General features: G+C 42.6%; 1 protein-coding gene and 1 long non-coding RNA gene across 2 annotated transcripts; both read left to right on the forward strand.

Annotated features, from left to right (window-relative positions):
* Positions 1 to 1,639: 1,639 nt before the first annotated feature.
* On the forward strand, positions 1,640 to 6,585 carry LOC311044924 (CD209 antigen-like protein A; the record flags this gene model as incomplete). The annotated part of the gene is made up of 7 exons (XM_084056734.1): positions 1,640 to 1,835; positions 2,053 to 2,151; positions 4,351 to 4,503; positions 4,606 to 4,745; positions 4,898 to 5,010; positions 5,261 to 5,294; positions 6,535 to 6,585. The coding sequence occupies 7 exons, from the start codon at positions 1,640 to 1,642 to the stop codon at positions 6,583 to 6,585; spliced, it is 786 nt and encodes a 261-aa protein (XP_083912860.1).
* A 1,386-nt stretch (positions 6,586 to 7,971) lies between these two features.
* On the forward strand, positions 7,972 to 8,613 carry LOC311046295. The gene is made up of 3 exons (XR_014600858.1): positions 7,972 to 8,115; positions 8,218 to 8,357; positions 8,498 to 8,613. It is a non-coding gene; the product is annotated as an uncharacterized lncRNA (long non-coding RNA).
* Positions 8,614 to 19,871: the final 11,258 nt, after the last annotated feature.

Here is a 19,871-nt window from a genome sequence, read left to right on the forward strand (position 1 = left end):
CAACCATAAAACATGCAGTGCAGAAATATAGTTAAGAGAATGATGTTTTTAAGTGCGTAATACAGGTTTTTCATCATCAATAAAAAATGTTACAATTTGGTTTCACCCCCCTGCTTTGACCCTGTCACACAAGGCTGCGTCCTGGCTCCCACACTCTTTGGCATCCTCTTCGCTCTGCTCCTGAAGCATGCCTTTGGTTCTGCAACAGAGGGTGTCTACATCCACACAAGATCAGATGGCAGCCTTTTTAATATCAACCGTCTCAGAGCAAAGACCAAAGTCCGCACAGCTCTAATCAGAGACATGCTGTTCGCAGATGACGCAGCTGTTGCGACCCACACTCAGCACGAGCTTCAGAAGCTGATGGACCACTTTTCCCAGGCCTGCAAAGACTTTGGACTGACCATCAGCCTGAAAAAGACAAATGTTCTAGGACAGAACACTGAGGCCCCACCAGTCATCACCATCGACAACTATGAACTAGATGCTGTCCATCAGTTCACCTACCTCGGGTCAACTATCAGTGACAACCTCACCCTGGACATTGAAATCGACAAGAGGATTGGGAAAGCAGCAACAACACTCTCCCGTCTCACCAAACGAGTGTGGGAAAACACAAAGCTGACAGTTAAAACCAAAATGGCAGTGTACAACGCCTGCGTTGTCAGCACGCTACTGTATGGCAGTGAGACGTGGACAACCTATGCCAGGCAGGAGAGACGACTCAACTCCTTCCATATGAGAAGCCTCCGCCGCATCCTGGGCATATCCTGGCAAGACAAAGTGTGCAACACTGATGTTTTGACACGTGCTGGTCTCCCCAGCATGTACACACAGCTCAGACAGCGCAGGCTGCGCTGGCTGGGCCATGTGCATCGTATGGAGGACGGTCGCATTCCCAAAGACCTCCTCTATGGAGAACTGGCATGTGGGAGGAGAACAACAGGTCGTCCCCACCTGCGCTACAGAGATGTCTGTAAGAGAGACATGAAGGCCCTTGACATCAACACCAAGTCCTGGGAAACTCTTGCATCTGACCGCACAAAGTGGAGAAGTACCATATACCAACACCTCATGACAGGAGAAAAAAACCTGTCAGACGCAGCGAAAGACAAGAGGGCCCGACGAAAAGAGCGGAACAACGAAGACAGACCAACAACCACATACATATGCGATCTCTGTGACCGAGACTGCCACTCCCGCATAGGGCTCTTCAGTCATAAGAGACGCTGCTCCAGACCAGACCCGTAGGATGTGCAAAACCATGGTCAACCCTGACCGACGGAGGCCTATAAATGTGATAAAGCCTGTGAAATTGGGCTTGCGGACCAATTTAAGCTCTGCTCAAATGAAAAAGATGGATGGATGGATGGATGGATAGATTAATAATGAATTAATTGGTTAGTTAGTTAATTAATTAATAAATACATACATAAATATGAACTCTCAAATAACAATTTAACACTTTTAATAACGCACAATAGCAGAAGGAAAACGCCCTGGACTTTACTTCTCTCACCGTTGTGGTTTTGAAACATATCTATCTCATGCACGTCACAGAACATGTATGAACTTCCTCTTTTGTGACTTCTGTTCTCTAACAAAGTGCGCAACTAAACTAGTTTGAAGATGAACCAGAATGAGTGAGGACGTGTACGCCATACCAGACCTGACAAAGAAGGTCAGATATGGCCGAGGAGAGAGGGAGCAGGAGGAGAGAGGAGAGAGAGAAGAGAGGATAGTAGACATCTATGTCTCTGCAGACGACCTTGACCTCGACCATGGGACACAGCAGGATGCTGTGCAGAAGAACACAGCACAAGAGCAGAATGAAGGTACAAATAAATCCTACAATGATTCATTAACACATCTGGAACACCACAATATTTTTGACTCATCAAAGTAAGAACTGACACATTTTGTTTCAAACCACTCTACTTGGTGTCATATTATTTTGCCAATTAAGAACATAAATTACGTATCTGTCATAAAGCATCATAACGTGTTAAAACCATCTGTAGTATCCTCATAGATTTGTCTTATATTTTTCAGGCTCTGATGAGTCAAAGAACAATCATTCCAGAGTTGCTGCAGTGTGTCTGGTGCTGCTGAGTCTTCTATTGGCTGTCATCATTGGTCTGGTCATAAAGTGTGAGTATCATTCTATGAACACTATCTTTACATGTTATATTTGTGTTGGAAATAGTGTTGATGGCTGTTGATTGGAATACTTTGGCCTCTATTTTGGGTGAGGTGAAGCGTGCAGCAGTTGCGGAATTTGACCATTTCTGGAAGCAAAGTGCTGTGTTTCTCTCTGCCTGCGTGTATTTTGTGTTTAGGGGACTCACAGCACGATATGCTTCATCCACCTGCTTAGACGGACAAAGTGCACACTTCCATTGCTATTTTCAGCACACTTCATGGTCCGCTTGTTTCACGCACATGATTTGGTAAACCGGGAGCCAGCGAACACAAAAATGCTAATAAACAGATAGCAAAAAAAGGCTTTGGTGTTCCGTGCACATGGTAATGGCCAATGGTGTGCAAATGCAGATCAATTGCTCCAGCCACTGAGGAGAATCGGACAGAAGAATTTTTGGGGACTCGCTCACAGAGCTTTGTAGAATTATAGGAGGATACAGGACTAGACAGTAATATTGCGGTACAATGCGGGGGACTTATTGTTGTGGTCAGGTCCAGCGACCCTCCCCTAGCCATGGTGGCTGTAATGTGCTCTCATTGGCTGTAGCGCGGAGTGATCGCAACTTCATTCATACTGTATGATGTCCAGTCAGCGACAGGGCCAAATATCAAACCTGTTAGATATCTAGAAATGCTCGGGAAGGCATCGCCGAGCGCTATTATCGCAGGCAGATCCTCTCGCAGAGCCTTTGACACACAGCGATCAAAACCTTGGCGATCACAGCCCGATCTGCGTCAGATCGGGGGTTTGGTCGGTGAATACCAAAAAAGGTCCCCGACAGCATAATCGGAGCAAATATCCTACAGTGTACTAGCCCTAAACCCTATACTTCAATAAGCATGATTTATACTTTGGACTTCATGCACCGAACAAAGCTGATCTGTAAGTGCACAAGGCGTCACATACAATGTGTTGTGAGCTTGTAGATCGTAGTAAATCCCAACCATTGTTGAAGACTAATGATGAGAATAGAGTGGACTTGAGTAAATGTACTTCAGTACTGTAGTTAAGTACAGATTCTGAGGATCTGTGCTTTACTTGAGTATTAGATTTTTTTGATACTTATTACTCTTACTTGAATACATTTCCAAGACAAATATTTTACTTTTACTCAAGTACATTTCTAGGAAGGCTGTAAAGTACTGAGTACTTTTATGCCCACTCCACACCAATGATTCACCATGCAACTACTTGCAACCATTATCCCCAATGGCAGTTGCAAGGAGTTGCATTGCTGCGGTTGACCTTTAACGGTTTTGTTGCAAGGAGTTGCGACTAGTTGCATTGGTGTGGTTTGGCCTTGAGGTTGGCTGTTTTTTTCTTCCCTAAAATGCAATTGGCCACACGTCTGCTCTCACACTAGCAGTGTTTCTGGCTTCCCCCTCTGCTCGCCTCTTTGTTACATCTTGTATGGGTGTACGAGGAGTAAAATAATTTAGTTCTGGTTTCTCAGTAAAGTCTATGTTTTATAGGTGTTTCTGCAAGCTTTGTATAACGTAGTGGTTCTACAAGCAAGCACATCAGTGCATGCAGTGCAGGTGGTTTCAGAGATTTACAGTACTTCTCTGAAACAAGAGTGACAAGGTCCTATAAATTCATTGTGAAAATATTACAACAATTCATTGATATCAAAATGAAGAAATGTACTTCTACTTTTACTTTTACTTGTACTTTAACGATTTATCAAAGCATGTACTTTTATATGTACTTTTTTGCATGTACTCAATATTATGTCACTGACTGCATTGACAATTTCTCACCTCAAATGTTTTCCAAATCATTCTTTAGTGTAGCTGCTGTTTAGTTGTAAAATTACATTGTGTGTTTGTTTTGCACAGCTGCCTGTTGAATAGGGAAACAACCATTCATGTGTATTGTCTGCAGCAGTCTGTTATTGATAGCAGCGGTCATTATAGAAAAACAGACTGTTGAAATTAGTGATTGATCAATCAGGATCAAACATTCAACAAAGCTGTGTAATAAATACTAAACATCTGTCACCACGCCCGGCCCACCACACCGTTCACTGAGCTTCACACCGGTTACCCCAAAATAGGGTCCTTTGTCTCACCGTCAATTGAAGATTATTAGAACAAAGTTGTACGTACAGTAAAGCTCATTATTTGTATTGATTCTCCTTCTTGCAGATTCTGAATTGAATACAGAGAAAAACAACCTACAGTCCAGATATAACAATGTAACTGAACAGAAGGATCAGATACAGTCCAGTTTTGACCAGCTACAGTCCAGATATGACAATGTAACTAAAGAGCGAGATGACCTGAAGAAGAGACTCTGTGGTCAGTGAGATATCGCTGTTTTTATTAATTATTATATCATGTTGTTCATCATTTGCCATTAATATGAGCAAACAGTTGCTAACTTTATTATTTTGTTGTTAGAATCATGTGGATTTACATTTAATGGTGGTGTGTGTTATTACGTCTCACCCTCTACTGAGTGGAAAACCTGGGAGGAGAGCAGACGATACTGTAGAGACAGACAATCAGATCTGATGGTCATAAACAGCAAAGAAAAACAGGTGTGTGTGTGTGTGTGTGTGTGTGTGTGTGTGTGTGTGCGTGCGTGCGTGCGTGCGTGCGTGCGTGCGTGCGTGCGTGCGTGCGTGCGTGCGTGCGGTAACATAAATGTTATACAGTTTGTACTTCAGTAACCAACGTCTTTTCTGTCCAGGACTTTGTTGAGAGAGTTGCTGGCATAAACCAGAACATGTGGCTGGGTTTGACTGACAGAGATGAAGAAGGAGTCTGGAAGTGGGTAGATGGAACCCCACTGACCACACCTACGTAAAACTTTACCTTACGTTTCACATTTCTTTATTTCAACTCACATTTTAACTATATTTCACATATTTGCTGCCTTTGTCTAAATGGTATTACATGTTAATATGACAATTATACCTATTGTCTGTCACTATCCAGTTAATTTGTAACTAATATCTGGAATATCATTTGAAGTTTTGATTAACAAACAAAATATTTAGAGTGGAAAACATGTAACAGTATTGTAATGTGTTCAATCTTTCTACTTCATCAGGTACTGGGCCCCTGATGAGCCTGATAACAAGCACGTTGGTAAAGTAGAAGAAAGCTGTGACTGTGTTGTGTTTTGGAATGGACCTAAGAAAGGATGGTTTGACAATGCTTGTTCTCAAGCTAACCCTTGGATCTGTGAAAGAGTTCTGTGTTGAAATCATAATTTTTACAATGTATCAAGCTGGTGTGTTGATGGGTGTATTCATTCACATGTGGTAGTTTATGTGTTTGCTTTGGTTTAAGTGCCTTGTAATTCTACCCAATATGCACTGTAGATATTACATTACAATTGATATTCATATTTTCATTATTAAAGGGGAGCCTATAGAATGAGAATAACCTGAACTTAAAGGGATATTTCACTTTCAAAAAAACTTTTGGTCATTGTATCATCTGTTCAGGCCTTTGTGAGCTCCCCAGACAGTTTTTAAGTTGCTCGATTCAGTATTTAGATATTTGATATTAATTTTATCAGACACGCCCCCTTCCTATACAAACCCATTGTAACTACAAACTCCATTTTAAACATGTTAGATTCATCAAAAACTCCCGTCCTTGGTTCTGGTGACTCATACCGCCACCCTAATACGCGAGGGGGCCGTGTTTTTTCAATTACTTTTTTTATTTATCTTTAATAGTTTTGGGGGGAAATGAAAAAAATAAAATACAATAAAAAAATAAAATAAAATAAATGAAATATTTCATCGGAAAAACACGCCCCCCTCACGCATTAGGAGGGCAGGGTGAGTCACCAGAACCAAGGACGGGTGTTTTTGATGATTCATTCTAACATGGTTAAAATGGAGTTTGAAGTTACAATGGGTTTGTATAGGAAGGGGGCGTGTCTGATCAAATTAATATCAAATATATAAATACTGAATTGAGCAACTTAAAAACTGTCTGGGGGGCTCAGAAAGGCCTGAGTAGACGACTAAAATACCAAAAGTTTTTTTGAAAGTGAAATATCCCTTTAACAGCCGTTTGTTACATTTTAATACCATGTCATTGTTCATTTAGACTAGGGGACCAGATGTGGCCTGCTTCTAACAGCAAATGCACAATTCTTCTGGTTTTCTATTGCTAGTTTTTCTAATGCAAAGTGAAACACTCTGTTTGACCCATCTCTGTATTCCCTTTTTATATTACACACATGTTTAATTTTCAATTGGTTTGTTGGATTTTTGCTTTAGCAATGTAAACGTCTGTTTTCTCCCGCCAATAAAGCCCCTTTGAATTGAATTGAATTGAATTGACAATGTTTTCTCTGGCCACCAGGCTGCTGCAGTATGCTACAAGGAGAAGGAGGCAGTCAACACCAAAGTGTAATAATAATAATAATGATGATGATGATGATGATGATGATGATCATCATCATCATCATCATCATAGTTTGAAGTTACAGTTACAACTAGAAGTGATGTATCCTGTATGTAGGTTTGATCTTGGGTTAAGGTAATGATTAGGTTAAAAACTACTTTATAGGTTTTAGCTTTGTTAGCTTTCCAAATACAATCTGTAAGGCCCCGCCCCCAGGTGGCTCCCGTTGGCTACTGTAGGCCTACATGGCAATCAATATGTCGTCACTGTCGGGCAGAAACCAGCTATCTCCATTTTTCAATTTTTTATTGAAATGTTTATAAATCAGTGCTATTGAACACCCTTTGTGTCTGCGTGTGGGGTTTAAAAATATTGAACCAATGAAGAGTATTAAAAAGCGCTTCTGACTAAGCCTCCTAACTCCATTGGATCCTCAAAACTGTCGGTCAAACCACTTAACTCCAATTTTGGAGATAGTTGTTTTTTCCATCATTGATTAGGATGACAAATTCAAATGGAAAAGAAAACTCCACATTGATGGTCAAAAACCTTCTTACGTCCACTTGAGCTGTATTTGGGTAAAGTGATGATAATATAAGGATACATTCAAGTATCTGACAATGTAGGCCATAACGTCACCATACCAACTTTGATGAGGCACTAGTGTTTTAACCCTGTAGAACCTGAACTATGAAGGAAAGGTCAGAAAATTCCAAAATTTTGAAAAGGGACACTTTATTGGGTCTTAAAACATTTTTGATTTTGTTTTATTTTTTTAACATTCCTTTGTATCATTTATTTGTTGTATCATATTTGATTCAAGGGGTATTTGAAGTCGGTTTTACTGCCTCCCCCTGGCCAGCCGTGGCGCCTGATGGAGGGGAAAGGAACTGGTTGGAATAACGTGTTCCTTCCACGCGCTACGTCCAACCAGGGAAACTCTCCCCTGTCAGGTGATAAGAAGGTCAGTTGGCTCTCATGCATTGAAGGAGGCATGAGCTCGGCCCTGGCCTCCCTAGGTTGGCAGAGGGAGTGTAGTGCCAAGGATTACATAGAGATTGGCACTGGGTGTAAAAAAAATAGGGTTACAAAATCGTGGGATAAAAATTTGGAAAAAAAAAAAAAAAAAGTCGGTTTTAACATTACAAAAAAAACATTTCTTTTACACCTGTAGTATCAAATATGATACAAATCGTAAAGGACTATAGACCTGTAGTATCTAAAATGATACAAACACTTTTGACATCATAAAAAACAACCTCAAATGCTACATTTTGAGAGCTCAAAAGTGCATGCAAGTTATCCAACACTTATTTCAAAATATTATTAGAACAAAGTTGTACGTACAGTAAAGCTCATTATTTGTATTGATTCTCCTTCTTGCAGATTCTGAATTGAATACAGAGAAAAACAACCTACAGTCCAGATATAACAATGTAACTGAACAGAAGGATCAGATACAGTCCAGTTTTGACCAGCTACAGTCCAGATATGACAATGTAACTAAAGAGCGAGATGACCTGAAGAAGAGACTCTGTGGTCAGTGAGATATCGCTGTTTTTATTAATTATTATATCATGTTGTTCATCATTTGCCATTAATATGAGCAAACAGTTGCTAACTTTATTATTTTGTTGTTAGAATCATGTGGATTTACATTTAATGGTGGTGTGTGTTATTACGTCTCACCCTCTACTGAGTGGAAAACCTGGGAGGAGAGCAGACGATACTGTAGAGACAGACAATCAGATCTGATGGTCATAAACAGCAAAGAAAAACAGGTGTGTGTGTGTGTGTGTGTGTGTGTGTGTGTGTGTGTGCGTGCGTGCGTGCGTGCGTGCGTGCGTGCGTGCGTGCGTGCGTGCGGTAACATAAATGTTATACAGTTTGTACTTCAGTAACCAACGTCTTTTCTGTCCAGGACTTTGTTGAGAGAGTTGCTGGCATAAACCAGAACATGTGGCTGGGTTTGACTGACAGAGATGAAGAAGGAGTCTGGAAGTGGGTAGATGGAACCCCACTGACCACACCTACGTAAAACTTTACCTTACGTTTCACATTTCTTTATTTCAACTCACATTTTAACTATATTTCACATATTTGCTGCCTTTGTCTAAATGGTATTACATGTTAATATGACAATTATACCTATTGTCTGTCACTATCCAGTTAATTTGTAACTAATATCTGGAATATCATTTGAAGTTTTGATTAACAAACAAAATATTTAGAGTGGAAAACATGTAACAGTATTGTAATGTGTTCAATCTTTCTACTTCATCAGGTACTGGGCCCCTGATGAGCCTGATAACAAGCACGTTGGTAAAGTAGAAGAAAGCTGTGACTGTGTTGTGTTTTGGAATGGACCTAAGAAAGGATGGTTTGACAATGCTTGTTCTCAAGCTAACCCTTGGATCTGTGAAAGAGTTCTGTGTTGAAATCATAATTTTTACAATGTATCAAGCTGGTGTGTTGATGGGTGTATTCATTCACATGTGGTAGTTTATGTGTTTGCTTTGGTTTAAGTGCCTTGTAATTCTACCCAATATGCACTGTAGATATTACATTACAATTGATATTCATATTTTCATTATTAAAGGGGAGCCTATAGAATGAGAATAACCTGAACTTAAAGGGATATTTCACTAAGGCCCCGCCCCCAGGTGGCTCCCGTTGGCTACTGTAGGCCTACATGGCAATCAATATGTCGTCACTGTCGGGCAGAAACCAGCTATCTCCATTTTTCAATTTTTTATTGAAATGTTTATAAATCAGTGCTATTGAACACCCTTTGTGTCTGCGTGTGGGGTTTAAAAATATTGAACCAATGAAGAGTATTAAAAAGCGCTTCTGACTAAGCCTCCTAACTCCATTGGATCCTCAAAACTGTCGGTCAAACCACTTAACTCCAATTTTGGAGATAGTTGTTTTTTCCATCATTGATTAGGATGACAAATTCAAATGGAAAAGAAAACTCCACATTGATGGTCAAAAACCTTCTTACGTCCACTTGAGCTGTATTTGGGTAAAGTGATGATAATATAAGGATACATTCAAGTATCTGACAATGTAGGCCATAACGTCACCATACCAACTTTGATGAGGCACTAGTGTTTTAACCCTGTAGAACCTGAACTATGAAGGAAAGGTCAGAAAATTCCAAAATTTTGAAAAGGGACACTTTATTGGGTCTTAAAACATTTTTGATTTTGTTTTATTTTTTTAACATTCCTTTGTATCATTTATTTGTTGTATCATATTTGATTCAAGGGGTATTTGAAGTCGGTTTTACTGCCTCCCCCTGGCCAGCCGTGGCGCCTGATGGAGGGGAAAGGAACTGGTTGGAATAACGTGTTCCTTCCACGCGCTACGTCCAACCAGGGAAACTCTCCCCTGTCAGGTGATAAGAAGGTCAGTTGGCTCTCATGCATTGAAGGAGGCATGAGCTCGGCCCTGGCCTCCCTAGGTTGGCAGAGGGAGTGTAGTGCCAAGGATTACATAGAGATTGGCACTGGGTGTAAAAAAAATAGGGTTACAAAATCGTGGGATAAAAATTTGGAAAAAAAAAAAAAAAAAGTCGGTTTTAACATTACAAAAAAAACATTTCTTTTACACCTGTAGTATCAAATATGATACAAATCGTAAAGGACTATAGACCTGTAGTATCTAAAATGATACAAACACTTTTGACATCATAAAAAACAACCTCAAATGCTACATTTTGAGAGCTCAAAAGTGCATGCAAGTTATCCAACACTTATTTCAAAATATTAGTAAAGATATACTAGGAAAACTTACCCGAACTGCTTAAAAAAGAATTGTTTGTTAGTAGTGCATCAACCTCTCCTGTTTAGCTGATGGCAGCCATTTTGGGTCAGACGGTCAGACCACCTGAGGCTCTGTAACTACCTGCAGTGCAAATGGTATGGTCCAGGGGGAAGTGGGGATGTGTCAGATATGATACAACAAGTTCTTGGTCCAAGTATTGATTACACTGATTTATTACAAAATCTGTGTAATGTGTGTATCATATATGATACGTTTGGTGACATACATGCTTTTTTCCCATTTCCTGAAAAGTTAATATTTTGGCCATAGCTGGTTTCTGCCTGACAGCAGAGACTACAGCCACACACACACACACACACACACACACACACACACACACACACACACACACACACACACACACACACACTTTCATTCAGGATACAGATCACGGGCATAGGAAGCATCGCCTCCTCCATATAGGGCGACTGCCAATTATCACAGACACTGAACAGAATTTAGCCAATGCCTTAGCTCTTTATTTGGGCATTCCTGCAATCTGCAGGCCTCTCACAACTGATTTATGGACATTATAGAGGCTTCCAAATATGAGCACAAGCAGTTTACATTTTGTAACCAAGCTGTATAATAGCATCCTTAAGACGTTGGTACTTAAGCACCGTGGCAAAGAATGCCTCTTCCAAATGTACATCCCACTTCTAAAATTGTCACTTCTCTACAACTGTCCTCATCAACAGGGTGTATTAGCTGTAACATCTGAAAAGGCATCATTTTCATTATTGCACATCAACATGGCAGTTGAAACACAAGAGTGCTTATACATTTTGGCAGATGATGAAACATATGAACTTATGTCCTTAACTAATAGGTCAACGAGTATGTCGTGCCGAGCAATGTACATTCCCTTATACAGTATACATAGATTGTGGATTGTTGGAAGAACCTGTTATCTAGCTTTGACTGCAAAGGTGACTATATCCTCATCAATTGCATCATTTTTTAATATTGTATGGTGGTGTGATCTGCAGCAGGAAGACAAGCTAGCTTTCCTTGTAGTTTTAAACCAGTCCAGTGTTGTTGTTGTTTCTGCTGTAACATTACAAGGTACCTCCGTGCATTGACTGGTGATACATGATGTTCTAACTTCTATATCAATAACAGTAGCCCTTACTGAGATCAAACAGTTGATAATAATGTCCTCAGAAACTACTACAGTGTCCGAGTCAAGTGTGTGTGTGTGCGCGCGCGCGCAGCAGCACACACACACACACACACACACACACACACACACACACACACACACACACACACACACACACACACACACACACACACACACACACACACACAATGTGTGTACGCAAACTGTATTCTATCAACAAAGAGTTGTGAGGAGAAATAATACAGCAAACATGACCGTATAATGTGATATTCTTTGCTGTTCTTACACACACATTTGTTTCTTGCATTGATCTGAATTAACGCTGTTCATGGCAATACTATATATCGTTCGAGAAGTAAATATATTTACTGTATATGGTCTAAATTGGTTTACCAGTCACTAAGACTTTTATGAAAAAAAAATATATTAGAAACTATATTTAGAAATGTTGTCTTCAGACAATATGCAATCCATCGTAGTCACATAAACAAGAAATTATGACTGCACAGTCATATTATACCAGGTTGCTTTTATTGGGGGGGGGGCTATAACCAAAACGGTCGCGGAGGTTAGTCTTAAATGAGCTTCTGAGTGTGGTATTATGTGATAATATGGAATGTTATTGGCTGTGATGCGGATGTGACGTCAGGGTTCATAGTGCATGCTAACGCGGAAGCAGCTTGGCTATCATTCTCAAGCTACCGGGGTTGTTGTTCATTCATTGACCTGCTGTTGCTTAATAAATACTGTCCGTTACGTCTTGTAAGAGCCTGCTTATTAAACAACTCGACATGGTGTCAGAACTGGGCGACTTGTAAACGGAGTAAAAAAAAAAAAAAAAAAGAAAGAAAAAAAAAAAAAAGAGGAGCGAATCGTTTTGGTGCGGAGGAATGAGTGACGAGGAGGACATGGCTCGACCTACGCCGACTGCTACGTTCACCATACAGCCTCCAGAACCTTTTGATTTCACTAAACCTCAAGAATGGGAGCGTTGGATCCGAAGATTCGATCGCTTTCGGCTTGCAAGCAACTTAAATGCAACGTCGGACGAACACCAGGTGAACACGTTAGTGTATTGTATGGGTGATGAATCCGAAGATGTGCTAAGGGGGCTAACGCTAACCGAAGATGAGAGGAAGGCATACGCGTCTGTCAAGACAGGCTTTGATGCATTTTTTGTGCCTAAAAAGAATGTAATCTACGAAAGAGCCTAGTTTAATCAGCGTGTGCAACAGCCGGGAGAAACGGTGGATTCCTTCATAACTGCGTTGTATGGATTAGCTGAACATTGCAACTATGGACTATTACAGAATGAGCTGATCCGCGACAGGTTAGTGGTTGGCCTGAGAAACGTCTCATTGTCTGAAAAGCTGCAGCTAGACAGAGACTTAACCCTTCAAACTGCTATCACAAAGGCGAGGCAATCAGAGGAAGTTAGAAGACAGCAGTCTGACTTAAGAGGGGAAAATGACAGTGCTACCAAGTGCTCCAATGTTGATGCTGTTCATGCTAAAAGCTACAGAAAGCCCAACTTTCCCTCTAAGCCTCAGCCACAAGCACAAGGCAGATATAAACCCAATGCATGGTCACAGCCTGATTCAAACGCCTGTAAAAGTTGTGGAAAAATGCCCTCACATGGAAAGTGGGAATGCCCTGCAAAAGATGCTGCGTGTCATAACTGTGGAAAAAGGGGACATTATGGCAAGGTATGCAGAAGCAGTGCAAAATCTCTGAATGCTGTCACTACAGAGGATGAAGACAGATTTTTCTGAGCTGTGGATGCTGGAAAAGACCCCTGGACAGTACAGCTTCAAGTGAGACAGAAAAAGGTGTGCTTTAAAATTGACACTGGTGCTGATGTCACTGCCCTGCCAGCTGAGGTGTACCATAACATAACAGGGGGGCATGATGTGCAGCACCTGGCAGCGTCAACACGCCCATTGTTTGGGCCAGGTGGTAATGTGCTTTCTGTCCTGGGTGTAGCCAGAGAAACCCTGCGCAGCGGCAAAAAGACAGCCACAGAGGACATTTATGTTGTGGAAGGCCTGCACACTGCACTGTTGGGGAGGCCTGCCATAGAACAGCTTCAGCTTGTGTGCAGGGTTGACAGCATCACCATGGACACATTGAAACAACAGTATCCGAAGCTGTGTAGCGGCTTAGGTCTTGTTCAGAGGCCATACTCAATTAAATTGAAGCCAGAGGCTGTGCCCTTCTCTCTCCACACACCACGCAGAGTCCCTCTGCCGCTTATGGGGAAAGTGCAAGAGGAGATAGACCGTATGGAGGAGATGGGCGTAATCACCAAGATTGAGGAGCCGACTGATTGGTGTGCCGGAATGGTGGTGGTTCCAAAGAAATCAGGTGCTGTTCGCATTTGTGTAGACTTCACAAAGATGAATGAAGCAGTGTGCAGAGAAAAAATTATCCTGCCTTCTGTTGAGCACACTTTGGGCATGCTAGCTGGTGCAACAGTATTCAGCAAATTAGATGCCAACATGGGCTTTTGGCAGATACCATTGACAAAAGAGTCTGCTAAATACACCACTTTCATCACGCCATTTGGGCGCTACTATTTTAATCGCTTACCCTTTGGCATATCATCAGCCCCTGAACACTTCCAAAGGATGATGGTGACCGAAGTGACCAGTGGCCTAGCGGGGGTGCTGTGTCACATGGATGACATACTGGTCTGGGGGAAGACACAGGAAGTGCTGTGCGGCTACATGCAGTGCTGCAGAAAGCACAAAAGGCCGGCATTACGCTTAACATGGACAAATGTGAGCTCACACGCCACACAGTCAGGTTCCTGGGTCATGTGATTTCAGCAGATGGGGTGAAGCCAGATCCAGAGAAGACGAGAGCAGTACAGGAGATGGATGAACCTAAAAATGTCAGTGAACTCAGAAGTTTTCTGGGCATGGTCAATCAGCTGGGACGCTTCTTGCCTAACCTGGCTGAAAAAGACAAGGTGCTGCGTGACCTGCTGTCCAAGAAGAACCACTGGTACTGGGGGACAGAGCAGCAGGCAGCCTCTGATCAGTTAAAAACAGAACTGTCATCCACACCAGTGCTCACACTGTACAACCCAAACAGTGTACTGAAAATCTCAGCTGATGCCTCTTCTTTTGGCCTGGGGGCAGTCCTGCTGCAAAAGAGTGACGCCAAGTGGTCACCTGTGGCATATGCATCCAGGTCAATGACGCCAACGGAGCAGCGATATGCTCAAGTGGAAAAGGAGGCACTGGCCGCAACATGGGCATGTGAACGATTTGGCTGCTTCATCCTGGGCAGACCATTCGAACTGGAAACTGACCATAAGCCGTTGGTGAGTCTGCTAGGAGGGAAAGCTTTGGATGACCTCCCACCAAGAATCCAAAGATTCAGGATGAGGCTCATGAGATACAATTACACGGTCAACCATGTCCCTGGCAAAAGCTTATGGACAGCCGATACCCTGTCTCGTGCTCCTCTGAGAGCCACGGGAACGCACACAGAAACAAGCCTACTAGAGGACACCAATATCTATGTAGACTCTGTCATCAGCAACCTACCTGTCAGTGGGGATTATCTGAGCAACCTACGTGAGCAGTTAAAGGCGGACAGCACATGCTCTGCACTGATGACGTACTGCAAAGTCGGCTGGCCAGACAAAAGCCAACTGCAGGGGGTGTTGAGACAGTACTGGGCAGAGAGAGCAGTGCTGACCGTGCATGATGGACTGCTATTGCGAGGCACAAGGCTCGTCATCCCATCAGCTTTGAGAGACGATGTTCTGCAGAGACTGCATGAGGGACACCTGGGGGTGACAAAGTGTAGGGGGCGAGCCAAGCAGACAGCGTGGTGGCCAGGACTCAGCAGCCAGCTAAATGAGATGGTGCTAAAATGTAGGACCTGCATCCAGGAAAGGACGAACGTCAAAGAGCCGCTGATGCCAACCAAGATGCCAGACAGGCCTTGGCAAACCTTGGGAGCTGACTTGTTCACACTGAATAGCAAGACTTATCTACTAGTAGTAGATTATTTTTCAAGGTATGTGGAAATTGCACAGCTGTCACTCACGAGGTCCACAGATGTGGTGGTACACCTGAAGTCCATGTTTGCCCGTCATGGGATTTGTGAATGTCTTAAATCGGACAACGGGCCCCAGTTCTCAGGTAGCCACTTCAAAGCCTTTGCAGCAGATTATGACTTTGAGCACGTCACCAGCAGCCCCAGGTTTCCTCAGAGCAATGGGGAGGCGGAACGCGCTGTACAAACAGTAAAAAACCTGCTGACAAAGGCGTCAGACCCATATCTTGCACTGCTGGCCTACAGAGCAACCCCTCTACAGAACGGCTATAGCCCAGCTGAGCTGTTGATGGGGCGCCGCCTTCGCACTACGGTTCCTGCACTACCAGCCCTATTAAATCCAGCTTTGCCTGACTACACCGCGCTGGATGCCAAAGAACGGGTGAAGAGGAGTAACGACGCAAGATCCTTCGACAAGAGACATGGGGCGAGGGACCTGCAGCCACTAGTGCCTGGGGAGGATGTGTGGATCACCGATGCAAAAGTCCAGGGCACGGTGCTATCGCGACACAACACTCCTCGCTCTTATCTTGTCCAGGTGCCTCAGGGCACACTGAGGAGAAACCGGCATCACTTGGTGCCGCTGCAGACAAACGGTGGGGGATTCGACGTTGATGAGCCGGTGGGAGAAGTTTCACCTACTCCAGAGCCAGCTCCACCAGAGGCAACATCACCCAGCGGAGAGGGCCCCACAGAGACTGTGCGAACCAGGTCTGGGAGAGAGGTTAGACAACCACACAGACTTGACTTGTGATTGATTTGTTTAAAAAAAAAAAAAAAAAAAAATTAGACAAAAGGAAAACAGAGAGAACTGATTTGTGACATGTGATATTGCAGCTATTATTGTGTAAAAAAAAAAAAAAGAGAGTGAAATGTGATTGTGAAATTGTTATGCATTACTGTTTACGTTTGCCTGAAACCAAAAGGTTTAAGTTTGGTAGAACACAGTCTGCTAAAGTAATTGTTCATAGTATGGTAATGTTTAAGCTATATTATTTGTATTTTGCATGTTGCAATAGGGACAGGTCTTCCAGCAAAAAGGGCAGAATAAACCCCTTAAGACCTGCAGAGACAAAGGTGGTCCACGCTTTGTTCTCAGAAAGGGAGATGTGGTATTATGTGATAATATGGAATGTTATTGGCTGTGATGCGGATGTGACGTCAGGGTTCATAGTGCATGCTAACGCGGAAGCAGCTAGGCTATCATTCTCAAGCTACCGGGGTTGTTGTTCATTCATTGACCTGCTGTTGCTTAATAAATACTGTCCGTTACGTCGTTGTAAGAGCCTGCTTATTAAACAACTCGACACTGAGCTTACACACCTGGAGCAAATTAATTAACGAGCAACATTAAGCAGCGCTGACTGCCAGTGCAATGATACACACTTGTCAGCCCCCAGTGGCGTGCACAGACATTTAGAGGGGCAGGTGCTCAAGTGAAAAAAAAGGGCACCTTCTGTGGCGCCCACAACACGCGCCCGCGCGCGAAGCGCGCGGGCGCAAAATTTTTCGGGTCTAATTTGGGTCTAACTCGGTCTAATTCCGGTCTAATTCGGGTCTAACTCGGTCTAATTCGGGTCTAATTCGGGTCTAATTCGGTTCTGTTTGACCAATATAAATCAACATTTTTTTGAGCCATTTTTACTTTACTTGAGTATTTCCCATTTTCAATACACTTACTTCTACTGTCTCCACTACATCTCAGATGCAAATATTCTACTTTTACTCCACTACAATTATTTGAAAACTTTACTTTGTAGATTTAGTAGATTATTATTACAAAACATACATTTCATCACTTCAGCCCTATACATTTCAGCCATTTGAAAATAGCAGATCTGCAAGCTCATAATGACGCATTGGGAGCTTGTAGATCTGCTATTTTCAAAAGATTTTTATACATTTCAAAACTTGTGAAATGGGATATTCTGCATAATGAGCACTTTTTTTTTTACTTAAGTTACTTAACTTTGGTACTTTAAGTACATTTTGATACCAATACTTTTGTAGTTTTACTCAAGTAAATTCTTTTTTGAGTATTTCTACATTGCAGTATTGATACTTTTACTTTTACTAGAAATGTTGTGAGTACTTTTTCCACCACTGGAAAACGCTAATTAAGGCACAGCTGCGCTGAATGAGACTTTCTGCACAACGAGACTAAATGGATGCAAGAAATTGAAGAAAAGAAGAGTGAAGTTATAGTTTGGCATCTGATTTTAGGGGATTAAACAATACACTCGTTGTATTTGTTACCTGGTGGCTGTCAATCAGTGCAAAAACTGAATGAAAGAGAGAAGTGAAAGAAAACCCGCGCAGGGGACGAACACTGACTGTGTTGCTTGGCTTCACTCTGCCTGAGTGAGTGGCTGCCTGCTCTGCTCTGCACTGCGCTGCGCGTTCACGTTGAGAGCAGGGAAGGGAGGGGCTGCAGGGCACGTACGAGAGTGCCGCGGGGCACGTGTGGGGATGTTTTTGACGACATTTATAACGCGCATTTGGGGCATATTAGAAGCTTTTAATCCAGAATTGATCGACGTTACCATGGGCCACATACTGTACACTGTTAAAAAAAAAAAAAAACACTTTAAAAACGAACTTTCAAAAGGGCACATTGCTGTCCAGAGGGCAAACGGCAGGTGCTCTAGCACCACCTAGTGTCTATGTGTGCACGTCCCTGTCAGCCCCAGCTGAGTGAATGACAGAGATGGGGAGGAGGTGTGAACTCACTGCCACCACCACTGTGACAGAGACACTGAAGCCAGTTTGTACACCAGAAAAACCCCACCTCTCTCTGTTGACCTCTCTCTCTCTCTCTCTCTCTCTCTCTCTCTCTCTCTCTCTCTCTCTCTCTCTCTCTCTCTCTCTCTCTCTCTCTCTCTCTCTCTCTGGGTGCAGTGCTGCTGTCTCTCTGTCTATTTGTGTTGTGGGCTGTGTGCACGCACGTCATGATGTATGTGTGAGTGGGGATGCACGTATACGTGCATATAGTTAAAACCACAACACACACACTATGTGTGTGTGTTGTGTTTGTCGCTGTGTTTGTGTGTCTATGTCTGAGGAATTGCTGTCAGAAAAGAAAGTGTGGAGTGCTTTGCAAGATAATAATTTACAATTCTCTTGTATAAACAATGAGACTGCGAAAGAACTAATTTAGATCATAATTATACAGTACATATATTTACTTCTCGAACGATATATAGCATTGCCATGAACAGCGTTAATTCAGATCAATGCAAGAAACAAATGTGTGTGTAAGAACAGCAAACAATATCACATTATACATTCATGGCTGCTGTATGATTTATCCTCACAACTCTTTGTTGATAGAATACAGTCTGCGTGTGTGTGTGTGTGTGTGTGTGTGTGTGTGTGTGTGTGTGTGTGTGTGTGTGTGTGTGTGTGTGTGTGTGTGTGTGTGTGTGTGTGTGTGTGTGTGTGTGTGTGTGTGCGTGCGTGTGCGTGTGTGTGTGTGTAGAAGGTCAGTTATGAGCTCGGCCCTGGCCTCCCTAGGCTGGAGACGGGAGTGTAGCGCCCAGGATCACTTAGAAAATTGCCACCAGGTGAAAAATAAGTTTTACAAAATTGCGGGATAAAAAAAATTGAGGAAAAAAAGAGAAAAAATATATAATTATAAAAACATCTATACAGTATGTTACTGTGAGACCGGAAGTGGCTGAGGAGGATGGGCCTCCTTCTCCCCCTCGACCAGGAGGGCCCAGGATGGTGGAGGCGATGGGGAGGAGGTGTGAACTCACTGCCACCACCACTGTGACAGAGACACTGAAGCCAGTTTGTACACCAGAAAAACCCCACCTCTCTCTGTTGACCTCTCTCTCTCTCTCTCTCTCTCTCTCTCTCTCTCTCTCTCTCTCTCTCTCTCTCTCTCTCTCTCTCTCTCTCAGATCAGCCATCCTCTGACTGTATGACCATGTGGAAAGAATGTTGTTTTATATATGATAAAAAATGCTATAAAAACTATTTGCAAGTTAACTACTTAATAGCACTTGATGTGCATGAGAATAACAACCACATATCGTTCGGGCCTGCAGCATAAGATAGACCACATCCTGGTGAAGATGACACTTAGACTTATTTTTAAAGTGGAGAGTTCCTCTTTTGTCTTAGAAACAAACCAACAAAAAAAAAGGTGTTGTGAAAAGGCTCGAACGGCCAAGGCTCCAAAAAGTTGACAAGTCCACCAATGCAGGCGTTTGTATTTTATTTACCTCGCCAAAGTGCAGGGCAATTCACTGTGCAGGCCCGGGCAAAA

Source organism: Gymnoscopelus microlampas (genome assembly GCF_963454915.1).
Source record: "Gymnoscopelus microlampas genome assembly, chromosome: 5".
NCBI lineage: Eukaryota > Metazoa > Chordata > Actinopteri > Myctophiformes > Myctophidae > Gymnoscopelus > Gymnoscopelus microlampas.